This window comes from Hypanus sabinus, chromosome 4 (genome assembly GCF_030144855.1).
Source record: "Hypanus sabinus isolate sHypSab1 chromosome 4, sHypSab1.hap1, whole genome shotgun sequence".
NCBI classification, from domain to species: Eukaryota; Metazoa; Chordata; class Chondrichthyes; order Myliobatiformes; family Dasyatidae; genus Hypanus; species Hypanus sabinus.
The window spans coordinates 102835835-102856790 of NC_082709.1; the positions used below are offsets into that span (position 1 = coordinate 102835835).

General features: G+C 44.5%; 1 protein-coding gene across 1 annotated transcript in view; it reads right to left on the bottom strand.

Annotated features, from left to right (window-relative positions):
• The window catches only part of grk1a (G protein-coupled receptor kinase 1 a), a 52997-nt gene that overhangs the window by 17636 nt on the left and 14405 nt on the right, over positions 1-20956 (bottom strand). Inside the window, exons 2-4 of the mRNA XM_059967774.1 lie at positions 16362-16489; positions 5394-5551; positions 2450-2533 (exon numbers count right to left, since the gene is read on the bottom strand). Coding sequence (XP_059823757.1) covers positions 2450-2533; positions 5394-5551; positions 16362-16489 — 370 coding nt within the window. The remainder of the gene's footprint in view (positions 1-2449; positions 2534-5393; positions 5552-16361; positions 16490-20956) is intronic.

Consider the following 20956-nt stretch of genomic DNA (forward strand, 5'->3'; position numbering starts at 1 on the left):
CCTCTAGAAATGAATGCCAACATTGCATTCACCTTCTTCACCACCGACTCAACCTGGAGATTAACCTTTTGGGTATCCTGCACAAGGACTCCCAAGTCCCTTTGCATCTCAGCATTTTGAATTCTCTCCCCGTCTGAACAATAGTCTGCCCATTTATTTCTTCCTCCAAAGTGCATGACCATACACTTTCCAACATTGTATTTCATTTGCCACTTCTTTGCCCATTCCCCTAAATTATTTGAATCTCCCTGCAGGCTCTCTGTTTCCTCAACACTACCCACTCCTCCACCTATCTTTGTATCATTGGCAAATTTAGCCACAAATCCATTAATCCCATGGTCCAAATCATTGACATACATCGTAAAAAGCAGCGGTCCCACACTGACCCCTGTGGAACTCCACTGGTAACCGGCAGCCGGTCAGAACAGGATCCCTTTATTCCCACTCTGTTTTTGGCCAATCAGCCAATGCTCCATCCATGCTAGTAACATCCCTGTAATTCCACGGGCTCTTTATCTTGTTTAGCAGCCTCATGTGCAGCACCTTGTCAAAGGCCTTCTGAAAATCCAAGTACAGCACGCCTACTGCATTTCCTTTGTCTACCCTGCTTGTAATTTCCTCAAAAAATTGCAGTAGGTTAGTCAGGCAGGATTTTCCTTTCAGGAAACCATGCAGGCTTTGGCCTATCTTGTCATGTGCCTCCAGGAACTCCATAATCTTATCCCTAACAATCGATTCCAACAACTTCCCAACCACTGATGTCAGGCTAACAGGTCTATAGTTTCTTTTCTGCCACTTCCCACCCTTCTTAAATAGTGGAGTAACATCTGCAATGTTCCAGTCAACCAGTACAATGCCAGAATCTATCGACTCTCGAAAGATCATTGTTAATGCCTCTGCAATCTCTCCAGCTACTTCCTTCAGAACCCCAGGGTGCATTCCATCAGGTCCAGGAGATTTATCCACCCTCAGACCATTAAGCTTCCTGAGCACCTTCTCAGTCGTAACTTTCACTGAACAAACTTCATTTCCCTGACACCCTTGAATGTCTGGTATACTGCAGATGTCTTCCACTGTGAAGACTGATGCAAAATACTCATTCAGTTCCTCTACCATCTCTGCATCTCTCATTACAATAACTCCAGCATCATTTTGTATTGGTCCTGTATCTACCCTCAACTCTCTTTTAGCCTTTATATACTTCAAAAAGCTTTTAGTATCTTCTTTGATATTAATCACCAGCTTCTTTTCATAATCCATCTTTTCCTTCCTAATAGCCTTTTTGGTTTCCTTCTGTGCTTTTAAAAGCTTCCCAATCCTGTATTTTCACATAAGCCTTTGCTTCCTTGTATGCCCTCTCTTTTGCTTTTACTTTGTCTCTGACTTCACTTGTCAGCCACAGCAGTGTCCTTCTTCCATTCGAAAATTTCTTCCTTTTTGAAATATGTCTGTCTTGCACTTCCCTCATTTTTGGCAGAAACTCCAGCCATTGCTGCTCTGCTGTCCTTCCTGCAAAAGTCCCCTTCCAGTCAACTTCGGCCAGTACCCCTCTCAAGCCATTGTAACTTCCCTTATCCCACTGAAATACCGACACACTGGAATTTAGTTTCTCCTTCTCAAATTTCAAAGAGAATTCAATCATATTGTGACCACTGTTCCCTAAGGGTTCCTTAACCTTAAGCTCTCTTATCACCTCTGGATCATTGCACAACCCCCAATCCAGCACAGCCGATCCCCGAGTGGGCTCAACAGCAAGCTGTTCTAAAAAACCATCCCTCAGACATTCTACAAATTCTGGCCTGGTTTTCCTAATCCACTTTCATGTTAAAATCCCCAATGATTATCATGACATAGCCTTTCTGACACACCTTTTCTATCTCCTGCTGTAATTTGTAATCCACATCCCGGCGGCTGTTTGGAGGGCTGTGTACAACTGCCATTAGGGTCCTTTTACCCCTGCCATTTCTCAACTCAACCCATAGAGACTCTACACCTTCCAATCCTTTCCTTTCTAATGATTTAATATTATTTCTAATACACAGGGCCACAACACCCTCTCTGCCTACTAACCTATCTTTCCGATACACTGTATATCCTTGAACGTTCAGCTCCCAATGGCAGCCATCCTTTAGCCAAGTTTCAGAGATGACCACATCGTACTTGCCAATCTGTAGCTGAATTTCAAGATCATCCTTTTTATTTCTTATGCTGCGGGAATTCAAACACAACACTTTCAGTCCAGTATTTGTTGCTTTCTGTTTTAACTGCACCACGCTTCTCTTGCCCTGTAACTCATGCCACTGGCTGTGACTATGCCTCACCTCCTGTCTGTTCTTTCTATCATCTCTGTTGCATGCTATCTTTGATTTATTTCTGACACATATAGCCTCCCAGGTACGGACAGAAAGCCTCCTATTTCACACCTCCAGCAAAGGGTTCAAAAACACACCTGGAGTTCCAGCGTAGCCTTTTGTCTTGTTCTCGTCCGGTTTCAGCTCCACAGCAAGTCCAAGGTCAGAGATCCTTACGTGGCCTGAAACACATCAGGTCAGAACCCATTTGAGTTGCCCTCCTTTTTGCATTTATTTGTCTACATCTTGCAGTGATTCCTTATCAGAGTAAATGTGGAGAGGTTGTGACTGTGCTGTGTTTTGATGGGAGTAACTGTCAGGCAGCAGGAGCAGAGAGAACAAACCCCTCCCAGATATTTTCCAGAATTCTGTGGCCAGTGTTGTCCTCCATCACCCAGAACTCCCGACCCGCCAGTTTGTTGTCCTGCTGTTTATTGCCCTGACGAATTCAGCAACATGACACCTCAAAGGACTGTGCTGAAGTTCCACACGTCCTAAAACCACAGAAGGTGCTAGAAAATGCAAAGTTCTTTGCCAAGAATCAAATGGAGCAACCTGAATCACAACTAAAATCCTTTCATCTCATTTTATGTGCGATGCAAATCGAAACTTATTTAAACGGAAGAGCTATCCCTTGACCCACAGCCAGTTGAACCCAATCAATGGTGCTCGACATAATGTGAGTATAGTTCGACACAGAAAGAAAACAAATCTACAAACAGAAGACTTCAGAATAAATATGGAACGTGGAAAAATTGAAAGCTGATCAAACAATGGGAACCTTGTAACAAAGGGCTTCACTTCATTGATAATAGATTATATTTAATCCACAGCATTTCTTTGTCCCCTGTTATAGTAGCACTATTTTTAAATTCTCCTCAGGTCAGTGAGCAAGGTGCCACAATGTGAGAGTGACTGGGTGACTCCGCAGAAACAATCAGTGTCTGGGGGGCTGACTTGACAGATGGGTGTGAGTGTCATTTCATTTCTTCCCCCACCCACACACTGTACAACCCCTTTGTGACTCCTTCCCTCTGATAGATAAACTCCTATTTAACATCTATTCTTCCAAGGCATTCCTTTACTCTGTGCCCTCTGACATGAAAGTTGGTGATGTGGGTATTTGGGAAGGTTACGTAAAGATACAGATCAGATAGCAGTCTGGCTGGAGAACGGCCGGATGGAACGTAATCCTGACAGGTGCAAGGTGCTGTGTTTTGGCAAGTTACAAAATGGCAGGATATATGCACTAAGTAAAGAATGCAAATGACCGTGAGACAAGTCAATAACAGGCAGATAGGGTGTATGAAGAAGCTATATGGCACACTTACCTTCAAAGGTTGGATATTGAGTATAAATGTTGGGACTTTGGCCCATCTAGTCTGTGCCAATCTGTTTTACCAGCAGGTCTCACCTATCACCACCAGACTATAGCTCTGTGGTTGATGGGACTAGGCATTTTAAATGGTTCAGAATAGAATAGATGGGCTGAAGGATCTGTTCCTGTGCTGCACTTTACTATGACTCTATAGCATACCTTCTTTGTAACTGCATCAACATGCTGGGTCCTGGATAGATATTCAGAGATGTTTATACACAGGGACTTTAAACTGCTATGGACTTTTTAATTTTCCTATGCTTAATTTACGCAGAATTTTTTTTCTTGTGTCAGATGTACCAAAAACAAGAGGGCATGCAGTTAAGGCGAGAGGCATTGGAGCTGAATGTTTAATTGACATTTTCTTTGCAGTTCAACAAATAATTATCTGCTTGTATTTTAAATACCCTTTATGCACATATCCCTCTAGTGGATATACAAAGTTTAATTCTGGAAGCTTTGCACTGCATTAAGTGGCTAGCATTTCCTCATTGGTTAACTTTTTTGCTTCAGTATTGAGTAAGTATTTTCTGATTGGTCGTCTCTTATCTATGGAGATTTTCTTAGCTCTATGGTATAAATGTAGCTGCTTTGTGCTAGGAGCCATCTTTCTTTCAGTTCTTCTCTTTTCGAGTAGCAGTGAGCGCCGGTCATTGTCATTTGTCCTATCAACTTTTAAAAAAACGATCATGGAGTGTCATTCCAGACTTCTAAAAGAAAACAGAGATTTAAGCACCAGAGTCCAGCAGAGGGAGAAGCTGTGAAGGGGATTTTTGGGGAAAATCTCTTTTTACACGGAGCGGTTGCTTGGAGACACAAGCAGCTGCAGATTCTGCAATCTCGGCAGGTCAGGCAGCACTTGTAGGTAGAGGGAAGCAGTGATCAACATTCCAGGTCCTTCGTCTGGACTGAACGCTGAGTTCCTCCAGTATTTCATGTAATATCTGTGAATCATGTGTTACTATATCTAAGAGCTATTTATATAGACCATTAAATAGGCAAGGCATAAATAGGTATAGATAGTGCAGGCAAATTGAATTAGTATGGACAGGCAAAGAGGTTAGCATGGACATATTAGGCTGTGTAACTCTCTGACAAGGTCGTATGGCTCTTCCTCGTTTTGGTTTTGAGGTGTGTCAGTGAGGGCTAACATTGGTGAGGGACGTTGGAGAACCCTCTCTTGGAGCAAAGAATGTGGAAATGAACCTCAGCTTGCAACACCCACAGGTTTACCGGGAAACACCAAACATGTTCTGCGATAGGTATTAAGTCTTCCACACATGGGTGAAGTCCAACGGGATGGCTGAGGAGTCATAGAGTCTCATAGCACAGGCAGACCCTTCGGCCCAACTGGTTTATCCTGACCAAAGTTCCCATCTAAGGTATTCCAGTTTGCTGGCATCTGGTTCATATCTTTCTCAAACTTTCCTGTCCACATAGCTGGACAAATATCTATTAACTAAACACAAATAAAGAAAATTGGAATCAGCTATAATGGTCATGTTGCTAGGAAATTGCCACAAAAGCCTATTTCTCTCACTAATGCCCTTCAATGAAGAAAAGCTGCCATCCTTACCCAGTCTGGCTCTATATAACCCAGGACCCAGCAAGAAGCTGCTCAGTAATTTGGGATGGACAGTGCGGAGCACTCAAACCTTGCTCACCATCATTATCAAGGAGGACGTTTTCGGGCTTGAGGTCACGGTAGATGATGCGGGATTGGTGAAGGTGTTCCAGGCCGCAGATGATCTGAGCTGTGTAGAATCGTGCTCTTTCCTCTTCAAAGCCAGGGTTGTTCTCATCCACATTGTAAATGTGGTACCTGGGGAGGGAAAGAGACAACAACTCCCTCAGTGCCACCATTAGTTGATACAAAATGAATCAATGAATTAGATGGAATTTATACAGGAACAACACAGTGACACGACTGGTCTCTTCTGGTGGTAAACCTCCACATAATCTCCTCCAATTCCTTTGCATTGTTCTCCTATTCCTTCCTCATCATGTATCTCCCCCACTACTATTCTCAGGTTACAAATTATAATCAAGGTGTGGATCCCGTGACTGAGCTTCTATATTATTATTCAATTCAAAAGCCCAACATAAGGCTGAAGTCTAATACCACCGGATTCTAGAACAGTTATTTCCATTCAATCAGTTGGTTCTCAAACCAACCTGCACAAGCCTAATCACTACCTCAATATAGTAATTATATGATCACTTTGCATTACAATCGACTCTGATTTATTTTTTGATCTGTGTTCTTTCTTATTCAATATTTGAATAACTTATGTAGAATTTCTGTTTTTTTCTTTGAATGGTTCTTATCTAATGCCACAGTATTTGCCTGTTCTTGCACTTGTGTATACAGGTACTTGTGCATCTGACACTACACTCAACTTCAACTTCCTGTGGGGCAGGGAAACAACCCAGCAGCTTTCCATTCTGGCTCCACATGACTTTGATCAATCCCTCCGTTGCATCTTTGAAGCTCCCTCTCCTTACCCATTCATCTCACTAGCTATTGGTCTGATCTTGCTGTCTACTCAAACCATGCCATTTGAAAGAGCCTTGAGGAAGTCAAAATGCAAAGGAAATGTTTATTGGGCTTCTTTGTTGAGGGTGAAGATTGCACTATGGTTGGATGAGTAGTCAAAAGAACTGATGGATTGCAATGAAAACTCAGTGAGGTGGAAAATTGTCTTCAACTGAATCTAATCAGCACAGCTCAGGTCTGTACAACTCAACGGTGCATTGAATTCTGGTCACCTTCATTATAGAAAGGACGTGGAGGCAGTGGAGAGGGGGCAGAAGAGGTTTACCAAGATGGTAAACCTAAACAAAAGGGCATGAGAGGTTGGACAATGTTGGTTTGTTCCCTATGAAGCACTGGAGACTAAGGGGGGACCTGATAAAGGTTTATAAAATTTTAAGGGTCATAGATAGAGTACACAGCTGGTACCTTTTTCCTCAGAGTCAAAATGTCTACTATTGGAGAGTATTCATTTAAGGTGAGCGGGGTAAGTTCAAAAGAGATGTTTTCTTTCACAGAGAGTGGTAGCCTGAAATGTACTGCCTGGGATGGTGGTGGAGGCAGATAGAATAACAGTATTTAGGAGCTTTTAGATAGGGATATGAATATGCAGAGAATGGAAGGATGTGGACAACATGCTTATAGAAATGTCTTTGCCTTACATCCGCTGTAATGGAAAGCTTTGAATGACTTGGATCCATCCTAGTTTGCCTACTGAGACAACAGCTCAATGGAAGATGCCGTTCATTGGATTTTCACTCCGCCGTGGAACATCTGAACAGTGAAGATGCACACATCAAGATACTTTTTATTGACTACAGCTTGGCATTCAACATCATCACCCCTTCAAACTTAGTCAATAACTTTCATGACCTTGACTTCAATACCTCCTTGTGCAATTTGATCCTTGATCTCCTTACTTGTAAACCCCAGTCAGTTCAGATTTTCAACAACATCTCCTCTAATCACCATCAGTACAGGGGCACCAAACGGCCATGTGCTTAGTTCCTGCTCTACTTGCTTTACACTTATGACTGTTAGGCTAAGCTTGCTGATTACTGACAACACCACGGTCATTGGCCAAATCAAAGGTGGCGACAAATCAGCATATAGGAGGGAGATTGAAAATCTGGCTGAGTGGCATCACAGAGAAAGCGTGGCAGTGCCACCACCTTCTTACAACCAGTTCCAGTAAGATGGCAGCATGCTCACAAGTAGCGACAGCTTCAGATTCAATCAAAGGTGCATTTATTCATTTTCCATGTCTTTTTTATGATTACAAATCACTTACTACAAGATAGTAAGACAACCAGACTCTACAGGATATCCCAACAGAGAGTTGCCTGATAGAGATGGAGCTGGACTTTTTACATATCGTTGCTGTGTGGGCACCTGGATTTGTTGCAGACCATCGTGCCAAGAAGGTTTTTATTGGGATCGCAAGACCCCGTTAGACATTCTTAATGTAGAATATTGTTAGTCCAGTTCACTGGTTCAGTGGCAAGACTGATGGTGGGGAAGTGCATTGCTTCACTAGTGGCAAGGTCTAGGTCTAGGCTGTGTGGTTGCCTTTTGCAGCAGAGGAAACACAGAGGTGGTGTGGGAGAGTCTCTGTAGAGCACACTGCAATCCGTATTGGGTTGGGAGGCTGGCCACCCCCATCGGTGGTGCTCTCCGGTGTGCACTCTGTTTTCCCTCTGGTGTTCACTCAACTTTGCTCTTCAGTGTTTGCTCAGTGCTGCTCTCCAGTGTTTGCTCAGTGCTGCTCTCCAGAGTTTGCTCAGTGCTGCTCTCCAGTGTTTGCTCAGTGATGTCCTCCAGTGTTTGCTCAGTGCTGCTCTCCAGTGTTTGCTCAGTGATGTCCTCCAGTGTTTGCTCAGTGCTTTCTCCAGTGTTTGCTCAGTGCTGCTCTCCAGTGTTTGCTCAGTGATGTCCTCCAGTGTTTGCTCAGTGATGTCCTCCAGTGTTTGCTCAGTGATGTCCTCTGGTGTTTGCTCAGTGATGTCCTCTGGTGTTTGCTCAGTGATGTCCTCCGGTGTTTGCTCAGTGATGTCCTCTGGTGTTTGCTCAGTGATGTCCTCCGGTGTTTGCTCAGTGATGTCCTCTGGTGTTTGCTCAGTGATGTCCTCCGGTGTTTGCTCAGTGATGTCCTCCGGTGTTTGCTCAGTGATGTCCTCTGGTGTTTGCTCAGTGATGTCCTCCGGTGTTTGCTCAGTGATGTCCTCTGGTGTTTGCTCAGTGATGTCCTCCGGTGTTTGCTCAGTGATGTCCTCCGGTGTTTGCTCAGTGCTGCACTCCAGTGTTTGCTCAGTGCTGCTCTCCAGTGTTTGCTCAGTGCTGCACTCCAGTGTTTGCTCAGTGCTGCTCTCCAGTGTTTGCTCAGTGCTGCACTCCAGTGTTTGCTCAGTGATGTCGTCCAGTGTTTGCTCAGTGATGTCCTCCAGTGTTTGCTCAATGATGTCCTCCGGTGTTTGCTCAGTGCTGCTCTCCAGTGTTTGCTCAGTGCTGCTCTCCAGTGTTTGCTCAGTGATGTCCTCCAGTGTTTGCTCAGTGATGTCCAGTGTTTGCTCAGTGATGTCCTCCAGTGTTTGCTCAATGATGTCCTCCAGTGTTTGCTCAGTGCTGCTCTCCAGAGTTTGCTCAGTGCTGCTCTCCAGTGTTTGCTCAGTGCTGCACTCCAGTGTTTGCTCAGTGCTGCACTCCAGTGTTTGCTCAGTGCTGCACTCCAGTGTTTGCTCAGTGCTGCACTCCAGTGTTTGCCCAGTGATGTCCTCTGGTGTTTGCTCAGTGATATCCTGCAGTGTTCACTCTGTGGAAGAACAAGCTGGACCAGGACAACTCCCTATCAGTACTACAGTCATGGGACTTGGGCCATATAGATTTTTTGTGACTGTATGCCTTTCTGAGATCGTAACCATATTTGTGCTATGTGTCGTTGGTAAAATGTTTTGTGGAGGATTACTGTTTCATTTGCCTATATTCATGTATGGCTGAATGATAGTTAAACTGGAACTTGAACTTGTTCGTATTTTGAGTTCTTTTTTTATGATCACAAGACACTGCTGCTTATCAAGAACATCAATTACTGCAGAACTATCCCACTAGGAAGTTGCTCGATAATGGTGGTACTGGACTTGCTGCCTGCTTCAACCACCCAGGGAAGAAGGTATCAGAGGTGGTGTGTGAAGCTGGTGCACAATCCAAAAAATGGTGTGAGTGATTGAAATTAATTGATCTTATTTCTTACATCCTTCACATACAAGAGGAGTAAAAATCTTTACCTTACGTCTCCATCTGAATGTGCCATGTGCAAATTATAGTAATTTGTAATAAATAGTATGTTCAGTAAGATATACAACAGGACAGTCAATATAACATAGAAATACAGTTGTGTCAGCATGAATTAATCAGTCTGATGGCCTGGTGGAAGAAGCTGTCCCGGAGCCTGTTGGTCCTGACTTTTACACTGAGGTACCATTTTCCAGATGGTAGCAGCTGGAACAGTTTGTGGTTGGGGTGAATCAGATCCCCAATGATCTTTCAGGCCCTTTTTACACACCTGTCTTTGTAAATGTCCTCAATAGTGGGAAGCTTACACCTACAGATGCTGCCTACACCACGCTCTGCAGAGTCCTGCGATTGAGGGAAGTACAGATCCATACCAGGCAGTGATGCAGCCAGTCAGGATGCTCTGAATTGTGCCCCTGTAGAAATTTATTAGGATTTGGGCGCTCATGCCAAACTTCTTCAACCTCCTGAGGTAAAAGAAGTGCTGTTGTGCTTTTTTCACTGTTCAGACCACATGAGGTCCTCGGTGATGTGTATACTGAAGAACTTGAAGCTGTTCACCCTCTCAACCCCAGATCCATTGACATTAATAGGGGTGAGCCTGTTTCCATTACTCCTGTAGCCCACTATTTATCTTTCATAAATCTATCAATTCCCTCAGTTATCTGGACTATGCCTCGTCTCACTCTGTCTCCTGTAAAAATGCTGTTCCCTGTTCTCAGTTCCTTCAGCTCCACCACATCTGTCCCCAGGACGTGACATTCCCTTCCAGGACCCCTTCTTCAAAGAATGGGGTTTCCCTTCCTCCACCTCATCTGCATCTCCTCCATCTCCCCAACATCCCTGGCTTCTCACCATCTTAGCAGTGATAGTGTTCCTCTTGTCCTTACCTACTACCCCATGAGCCTCTGCATCCAATACATCATTCTCTGCACTTCCGCCATCTCCAAAGGGATCCAACCACCGAATATATCTTTACCTCCCCCCTCTCTCCACTTTCTCTGGGGATCACTCCCTTCATCATTTGCTTGTCCATTCATCCCTCCCCCAATCTCCTTCCTGTCACTTATACCTACAAACAGCCTAAGTGTAACACCTGCCCATTCACCTCCTCCCTCACCTCCATTCAGGGCTCCAAACAATCCTTCCAGGTGAGGCAACACTTTACCTGCAAACTGCTGGGGCTGTCCATTGTGGCTAGTTCTCCCCAATGTGGCCCCCTCTACATTGGTGAGACACGACATAATTGCGGGACAGCTTCATTGCACACCCCTGCTGCGTCTGCCAAAAGTGGCCAAAAATTTTAATTCTGATTTCCATCCTCGTTCCAACATGTCAGTCCATGGCCATCGATGAGACCGCAAGGTGGAGGAGCAACATCTTATATTCCATCCGGGTAGCCTCCAACCTGATGGTATGAACATCGATTTCTCCTCTCTTCTCCTAATTCCACACTCTGACCTCTTCTCACCTCCCTATCACCTCCTCCTTCCCACTCTCCTCTCCCATCCAATTCCTTCCTCGCCAGCCCTTTACCTTTCCTACCCACCTGGCTTCATCTATCACCTTCTAACTATCCTTCTTCCCCTCCTCCACCTTTTCATTCTGCTCTTTCACCTTCTTTTCCAGTCTTCACGAAGGGCCTCGGCCCAAAACATTGACTGTTCATTCATTTCCTTAGATGCTGCCTGATCTGCTGAGTTCCTCCTGTATGTTGTGTGTGTTGCTTTGGATTTCCAGCATTTGCAGAATTATATGATGTGCCTTGTGCTGGGTATGAGTGTTGCTCTGTTGGGAGTTTGGCCCCGGAGGAACACTGTTTTGTTTTGTGGTATCCATGTATGATTGAATGACAAATAAACCTGAACTTGAACTTAGAAGTTTGCAAAGATTCAGCATGTTATCTAAAACTTGACAAGCTTCTAAGATGCGCGGTGGATAGTATAATGACTGGCTACGTCATGGCATGGTATGGAAACACGAATGCCCTTAAATGGAAAATCCTACATAAAGTAGTGGATACGGCCCAGTCCATCACAGGTAAAGTCCTCCCTACCACTGAGCACATTTACATGGAGTGTTATTGCAGGAAAGCAGCGTCCATCATCAGGGTCCCACCTCACCCAGGTCACGCTCTTTGCTCAATGTTGCCATCAGAGAGAAGGTACAGGAGCCTCAGGACCCACACCAGCAGGTTCAGGAACAGTTATTACCCCTCAACCATCAGGCTCTTGGACAAGTGGGGATAACTTCACTCACCCCAACACCCCACAACCTATGGACTCACTTTCAATGACCCTTCATCTCACATTCTCAATATTTATTGTTGTTAATTTGTTTCTTTTTTTGTTATTTCTTTGTAATTACTGTGGATGCTTGTAACGTTCTCCTTCGCGTGTACTAATAACGCCGAATTCAACGTCGAGATAAACCAGTCAATGAGACCAGATCGCAGTAAGAATAACCATTTACTGTTCACTCTTCACATTAACATATGGTGAAAACTGTTGATAAAACAATACAAGATTGATACAGTATTTGTTCCTTCCTTAATATCACATTTCAATTGTAAATACTTGTAAAGGTGACTATAACTACATTACACTAAGGTGCAGTATACAGGGAGAGTTTACCTGCTCCATTGACTACTTTAAATACACTTCCATGCAAACTATCCGCAGCTCTTTAACTAACGAAAGCATAAACATTATCGACCGTCGTTACTTTTAACAGGATCGGCGTTAACATCTTAGTTCAACATATCGATTATCTATTAACTTACAGCGTTGCTCTCACTGTGATTTCTCATGCCTGCAAAACAACTTCTGCTCGGGTCTGCCTCGTGGTGAGCCCCCACCCTCGCGTTAATCTCAAACCGGTATTTTCCCACAAGACGCGGCGAAACCGGATGTGACGTCATCGCATGCCGATATATTTTACATTCAATGAATATACTTTAAACACTTCTAATTCTAACTAGAAAGCACTATCGAATGAATTACTAAGCGAAAATATTATAAACTAAATAACTGTCGTAAAGACAGCACAATGCTCACACAAAAATGTATCTGGAGTTGTATATGGTGACATGCGTATATTTGTTTATTTAGAGAAACAGCTTGGAACAGCTCTTCTAGTCGTCCGAGCCATGCTGTCAGCAACATCTTTGGACTGTGGGAGGAAACCTGAGCACCCGGAGGACATGCAGGCCCTGGAAAGATGACCTCAGAATTGAATTCCAGACTCCGATGCCCCGAGCTGTAACAGTACCGCAATAACTTGAATGCTACCATGGTAATGCACACACAATGATGGAGGAACTCAGCAGGCCAGGCAGCATCTATGGAAAAAAGTACAGTCGACATTTTGGGCTGAGACCCTTTGAAGGGTCTCGGCCCAAAACGTCAGCTTACTCACAGATGAGTTCCTCCAGCATTATGTGTGCATTGTCTTGGATTTGCAGCATCTGCAGATTTCCTCTTGTTTGTGGTTGAAGTTTGAACTTTGTAGTTAATTTGCTTGCACATGCACTGCAGACCGAAGGGCCTATCTAGTACTGTCCTGTTGTATTTCTGTGTTCTAACAGAGATCGGGGGGTGTGAGAAAGGAGAGTCTTACCTCAGTGACGGGGGAAGGAATATCATTAACTACAAAGATCTTTAAAAGTCTTTAAAGATTATCTTTATTTGGCACATGTACATCAAAACATTGAAACATATAGTGAAATGTGCCATTTATGTCAACAACTAACGCAGTCTGAGTGTTGTCCTAGGCAGCCCACAAATGCCACCATGCTTCCAGTGGCCTCAATTTACTAACCCTAATCCTTGTGTCTCTTCCACGTGGGAGGATACCGGAGCACCCAGTGAAAGCCCATGTGGTCACAGGGAGAACATACAAACTGCTTTAATGGACTCATACTTACTGCCCGTTATGTCTCTGGGGTTAGGGCAGCAATGAAAGGCCTCCATCTCTAGCGGTGTCCAGGGCTTCCTTCAACATGACAGTAGCTTCCTCTCAGTTTTCACTACTGTCAGTCACACAAGTCCCAGGTGGAGACTCAGGAATACCCTCACACTCAGATGTAGAAGGATTCTTCATTGCTGTTGCCACAACAATTTTGTATTACCAGTCAGGGTTGTTAGCTTTGAGTGGATCACTCTTAATCTAGCCTCTAACCTTTTGACCTGTTTGGCATGGGTGACCCTATCAACACTGAAAGCATAAAGCCCTGACTCCATCCATCATAGTTCTTCGGGTCGCTGAGGCACACAAGCCTCCGAACCCCGCGACAAAGTTGTGGTCCTTTTGGAGGATTATACGTATTCAACTTCCCTATTATTGATTGGCACCTCCTTAGTACAAAAGGGTCAGATGGGGTGGATAACACACACAGTTTCCACAGGGGTTGCCTGGCCTGCTGAGCTCCCCCAGCATTTTGCGTGTGTTGCTCAGATTACCAGCATCTGCAGATCTTCTCTTGATCAAGATGGGGTGGAATTTGTTTGATGTGTCCAGGAAGGATTTGTGACACAGTATGTAGACAGGCCAACTAGAGGAGAGGCCATACTGGATCTGGTACGAGGCAGGTGTCAGATCTCGTATTAAGTGAGCATTTCAGAGACATTGACCACGACTCTCTGACCTTCACCATGGCTTTGGAGAGGGATTGGAGCAGATGGTATGGGAAAATATTTAATTGGGTGTGGGGGAATTATGACACTGTTAGGCTGAAACTTGGAAGTGTAAATTGGAAACAGTTGTACAAAGGGAAACACACAACAAAAATGTGGAGGTTATTTAGGGAGAACTTGTGTCATGTTCTGGATAGGTTTGCCTCAATGAGGCAGGGAAAAGTTGGTAGGATCCAGGCATCCGGACAAGCGGTGTGAAACATCTCGTCAAGAGGAAGAAAGATTACTGAAGATTCAGGAAGCAAGGATCAGATAGTGTTCGTTGAGGGTTACGAGGTAGTCAGGAAGGAGCTAAAGAATCGACTTAGAAGGTACCATGAAAAGGCCTTGGATAATAGGATGAAGGAAACCCCAAGGCATTTTACACATATATGAAAAACAGGAGGACTAGAGTGAGGGTATAACTACCCAGCAATGAAAGAGGGAACATGCCTGGAGTTAGGGGAGGTAGATGGCGTCCTTAATGAATACTTTGCTTCAGTATTCACCTGTGAGAGGAATCTTCATGATCATGAGGACATATACTAGAATATTCAACATTAAGAGCAGATGTACTGGAACTTTTGAAAATGTTAGGATATATAAATCCCCAGGGTCAGAGCAGATCTACCGGAGGTTATTATGGAAAGCCAGGGAAGAGATTGCCGTGCTTTTGCAGAAGGTCTTCTCATCCTCACTGGCCACTGGTTATTGGAGGGTGGTATCAACATGTACAAACACGCTGGGGGAACTCAGCAGGTCAGGCAGCATCCGTGGAAACAAGCAATCAACGTTTTGGGCCGAGACCCTTCATCAAGACTGAAGAAGGAGGGGGCAGGGGCCCTATAAAGAAGGTGGGGGGAGGGTGGAAAGTGCCAGGTGAAATACCAGTAAGAGGAAAGATCAAGGGGTGGGGGAGGGGAAGCAGGGAGGGGATGGACAGGAGAGGTGAAGAAGGGGAAAAGCACTACGGGTAGTAGAAGAAGACAGAATCATGAGAGAGGTGATAGGCAGTTGGAAGAGGAGGCAGAGTGAAAGTAGGATGGGGGAAGGGAGGGGGAGAGAATTACCGGAAGTTGGAGAATTCAACATTCATGCCAAGGGGCTGGAGACTATCCAGACAGTATATGAGGTGTTGCTCCTCCAACCTGAGTTTGGCCTCATCATGGCAGTAGAGGAGGCCATGTATGGACATATCCGAACGGGAATGTGAAGCAGAGTTGAAGTACTCTGCTTCAACCCAAGTACAGGATAAAAGTTTTAGCAGGGGATCCAGGGACACATGGCTGCGTGGATTCAGAATTGCCTTGCTCATGGAGGGTGGCTGGATTCTGCCTGGATGAATAAGTAGAACAGTGCAGATGACAGAGTTCATGGCAGGATTCAGGGCAGTGTAGAGGAAAAGAGGGATCAATGGGTCTGCATCCATAGATCCCTCAAAGTTGCCACACAAGTTGACAAGGTTGTTCAGAAGGTGAATGGTGTGTTGGCCTTCATTAGTCAAGGAAATTGAGTTCAAGAGTTGTGAGGTAATGTTGCATCTCGATGAAGCACTTGGAATATTCTGTTCAGTTCTGGTTGCCTCATTATAGGAAGGGTGTAGAAGATTTAGAGATGGTACAGAGCAGATTTGCCAGGATGCTGCTTGGAGAGAGGATGTCATCTGAGGATAAGTTGAGAGAGTTAATGCTTTTCTCTTTGGAGCGAAGAAGGACGAGAAATAACTTGATAGAAACATACAAGGCGATAAGAGGCATGGATTGAGTGAACAGCCAGAGACTTTTTCCCAGGGTGGAAATGGTTAATATGAGGGAGCATAATTGTAAGGTGATTGGAGGAAAGTATGGAGGGGATGTCAGGGAGTGGCAGGTGCATGGAATGTGCTAACAGGGATGGAGGTTGTGGCAGGTACATTAGGGATATTAGATAGGCACATAGATGATAGAAAAATGGAGGGCCATTTGAAAGGGAAGGGTCAAATTGATCTTAGAGTGGGTTGAGATGTCTGCACAACACTGTGGACCAAAGGGCCTGTACTCCGTTCTAAGTCCCTTACAGAGAGGGATCGCGATTGCTGGTACTATAAAGCATTGCACTAACCACTATGCTACCATGCTGGTCGTGACAGCAGTGCTCACCTAAGATCCCCTCCATTCATGATGGTCATCACTAGGCACAGCTCTGCCTTCGTCTGGAAGGCATAAGCTAAGGAGACAATGAAGCGAGAGTGTACCCGAGCCAGGATTCTCTTCTCCACCATGGCACCCTGCAAAACGAAAACCAACAAGATTAATCCATGGATTTTGTTCAGACGTTAAGTGGACCTGTGCCTCCTACTCTCAACCATTTAACTTTCTGCCTTCATATGCTTAGAGTCACAGTCATAGAGTCAAATAACAGGCTCTTCAGTCCAGCTCATCTGTGCCAAACGAGGTGCCCAGGTAAGATAATCCCACTTGCACACATTTGACCAATGTCCTCCATGCGCCAGTCTAGTTTGTCCTGGTCTCTGGAAAATTATCCTAAAAGCTCCATCCAATCCCTTCATGACTTCAAATGTTGACTTTACTTTCTGGAGATGAGAATTCTTCCTTCCGTTTCCATCATCGCCAAATTAAATCTGGGATTGTTGGCAGAGTGATAATTCAGTACAAAGGATTATCATTCCAGTCGTTTACAAATACATACCTAGTGACAAACCTGCACTGACACTGAGCAATTCCACCCTCAACACCATCATCACAAGGACACAAAAATCTTCAAACAATTCAATATGATGATGGCTGATTTATACTGACCTCAATTCCTCTGGTGTGCCATTTCTCTTTACCTCTATATTTCTCAAGCAATCAAATATTTACCTATCTCCACTTTAAATACTTCTGACGACCCTGCTTCCAACAGCTTCTGTAGTAGAGAATTCCAGAAGTTCACCTTCGTCTGTGTGAAAAATTTTCTATGTACCTCAGTTTTAAATGACCAGCTCCTTATTGTGTAGTTCATTCAAAGGGGGGATTGTTACTTGCTGCCACTTACGTGTGGGAGGGAGGGGAGCAGGAGGGCTACTTTGGGGTTCTAACATTTAACTGTCACTCTTTGGGGCACTTCTCTGCTTTTGGGATGGTTGCGAAGAAAAAGCATTTCCGGATATATATTGTATGCATTTCTCCGACATTAAATTGGACCTTTGAACCTTTGAGTTATTGAAGTATGAATATGTCACCATGTTCATTGCCTTGCAGGATTCACAGTGGAATAAAGAAATCCAATAGAATCATTGAAGAACTACGAACAGAGACTGACAAACTACCACTATGAAAAGAAGACCAACTGTGCAAATACAAAAAAAAGCAAATAAATAAATAATACTGACATCATGAGCTGTGAAGTCTTTTAAAATGAGTCCACAGGTTGTGGAATCAGTTCAGAATTGAGCTGAATGAAGTTATCCATGCTGGTTCAGGAGCCTGTTCGTGTTCAACCTGTAGGCTTTCCCATTCTTGTGTTTTGGTGTTCCACACCAGGCTGTGAGCAACCAGTCAGGATACTCTCTGCTGTGCATCTGTAGAAGTTTATTAAAATATTCTATCTCTTGCTGAATCTGTGCTAACCTCTAAGAAAGTAGAGGTGCTGCTGTGCCTTCTTTATAATGGCACTTATGTGCAGGTCCTCTGAAATTTAAAGTTACTGACCCTCTCCACCTCTGATTACTTTTGTGTTTCCTTGTACAAAATTCTCTCACAGATGGAAGGGCCTCTCTTTCAAGCCCCATTAGGAACACGTGCTTGGAGAAAAGTCATCCCTTGTTTCTTCTAAACTCTAAGGAACACAAACCCAAACTATTTAGTCTGTCTAATCAAGAGGGATGAGACAAATATCTCATACCAGGAATTAGACTGGTAAATCTTTACACTGCCTCCAACATTACTAGATTTTTTTAGGTCATCATTATGATTATGTTCTGTGTCGTATCCCCCTTCACACTGTTGTTCTTATTCTTTTCTCTATCAGAGGAGCGAGGAAAGATGTTGACAGCAAATTTTGCAGACCCAGGTGACTTTTTCCAGTTCATCCATGAAACAGCTTATTTTTCTCCTCTTATGTCTTTCTTTTCTTTTCAAGGTGGCTGCGGTTCCATGATCTATAGTTCAAACTTCAGGTTCTTTACAAGCGGTTGACTTTCAGGCCAACTGTGCAGCCTAGCATTTTTCTGTCTCCAGGAACTGCCCGCAAGACATGCACCCTCGGGGCTGGATGGTCAGAAGTCATAGGTGACCCAGTTCCTCGCCAGTTTCACCGACTGAAGCGTTGTGGGACACTGACAAAAGGTGTTGCGTTTGCTAATCACCGGGTGCTGTTGGAAGAAGACCCCTGTACTTGAACAATTCCAGCCCCCTCTTTGAATGGAGAGTGAGAGTCCATCGGTTCTCGAGACAGGGGGCTTGAAGAAGCAACATGAAAGATTGTGACACTGGAACAGAGAGTCGTGGTCTCCACTCTTGTTGCCGGAGTGATCTCCGTCTCCCTCGCTGGAAAGAGGCAGCCTGTCTGAGTGAGCAAAGTGCTGGGCTATAGACTGTAGCTCTGATGGACTCTGGATTAAGGTCTCTTTTAGGGGCTTCTCTTGCTTGCACGGTGGGGGGAGGCTGGAGAATCAGTGCTTTTGCTGGCTCAAGTGGGGAGGATCAAAATTTTTGCTGCTGCTTGTGCAGGAGTGGGGGAGGGAGTCTTCGGGGCTTCAATGTTCCTATCATTCATTCTATGAGGTTTCTTGTTTTGTGAATGTCTGTGAAGAGTACAAGTTTCAGGTTGTATATTGTATACATTTTCTGATATTAAATTAACCTTCGAACCTTTGATTGTTCTTGGCAAATTTTTCCACAGAAATGGTTTGCCGTTGCCTTCTTCTGGGCAGAGTCTTTGCAAGATGGCGACTCCAGCCATTATCAACACTCTTCAGAAGTTGTCTGCCCAGTGTCAGTGGTCACATAGCCAGTACTTGCAATATGCAAACAAGAGAAAATCTGCGGATGCTAGAAATCCAAACCAACGCACACAAATTGCTGGGGGAACTCAGCAGGCCAGGCAGCATCTATGGAAAAGAGTTAAAGTTTTAGGCCCGGAACCTTCTTCAGGACCTGATGAAGGGTCTTGGCCTAAAACATCGACTCTTTACTCTTTCCCATGGACGCTGCCCGGCCTGCTGAGTTTCTCCAGCATTTTGTGTGTTATTTGTGATATGCACCAGCTGCTTACCACCTGCTTCCATGGCTTCATGTGATGCTGATTGAGAGGCTAATTAGGTGCTACACCTTGCCCAAGGGTGACCTGCAGGCTAGTGGAGGGAAGGAGTGCCTTACAACTCCTTTGGTAAAGACGTATTTCCACCATGCTGCCGATTTCTTTTTAGCTAAGTGGACCAAAATCACACACAGTAGTCCAGGTGAGGCTTCACCAATGCCCTATATATTTACAGCATCCTTCCCATGCTTAAACTCCAATGTTTTAGTTTGAAGGACAACATGCAAAACATTTTCTTAGTTACCTGCTAGAGTGAATTAGATCACTGAGATCTCTGAATTTCACTCATTTGCAGTTTCTCTCCATTTGAGAGAAACTGCCTTTTGAGTTCTCTTATAGACAATAGACAATAGGTGCAGAAGTAGACCATTCGGCCCTTCGAGCCTGCACCGCCATTCTGAGATCGTGGCTGATCATCTACTATCAATACCCAGTTCCTGCCTTGTCCCCATATCCCTTGATTCCCCTATCCATCAGATATCTATCTAGCTCCTTCTTGAAAGCATCCAGAGAATTGGCCTTCACTGCCTTCCAAGGTAGCGCATTCCAGACACCCACAACTCTCTGGGAGAAGTTTTTCCTTAACTCTGTCCTAAATGACCTACCCCTTATTCTCAAACCATGCCCTCTGGTACTGGACTCTCCCAGCATCTGGAACATATTTCTTGCCTCACCTTTCCTCACCTTCAGCTCCATTTGCCTGACTTTTGCACACTCATTTGAGCTATCTATATGCCATTGCAGAATCACAATACCCTTATCAAAACAGGCTCTTCCACCTATTTTCAGTGAATTTGGATTATTAATGCCAATTCTGAACAAAAACTGATCCACCTGTGTGGGTGAGTGTGCACCCACAGACTGACTGTACATTCCCAAACCAAAAGCCATGGATGAACCAGGAGGTACGTTGTCTGCTGAAGGCTGGTGACCCAGGCCTATACCAGGAAACCAGGAACGATTTGCGGAGGGCTATTTCAAGGACAAACAGACAACTTCGAACAACATCAGATGCACGGCAACTCTGACAGGGTCTGTAAGACATTACTTCCTACAAAGCAAAATGAATGGCAGTGATGCTTCACTATCAGATGAGCTCAAAGCCTTCTATGCCCGCTTTGAAAGGGAGAACACAACTACAGCTGTGAAGATCCCTGATGACCCTGAGATCTCTGTCTCAGGGCCGATGTTAGACTGTCTTTAAAGAGAGTGAACCCTCACAAGGTGGAAGGTCCCAATGGAGTGCCTGGTAAGGCTCTGAAAACCTGTGTCAACCAACTCGCACAGGAGTATTCAAGGACATTTTCAACCTCTCACTGACAGAGGCAGAAGTTCCCACTTGCTTCAAATAGGCAACAATTACACCAGTGCCTAAGAAGAATAATGTGAGCTGCCTTAATGACTATCGCCCAGTAGCACTCACATCGACAGT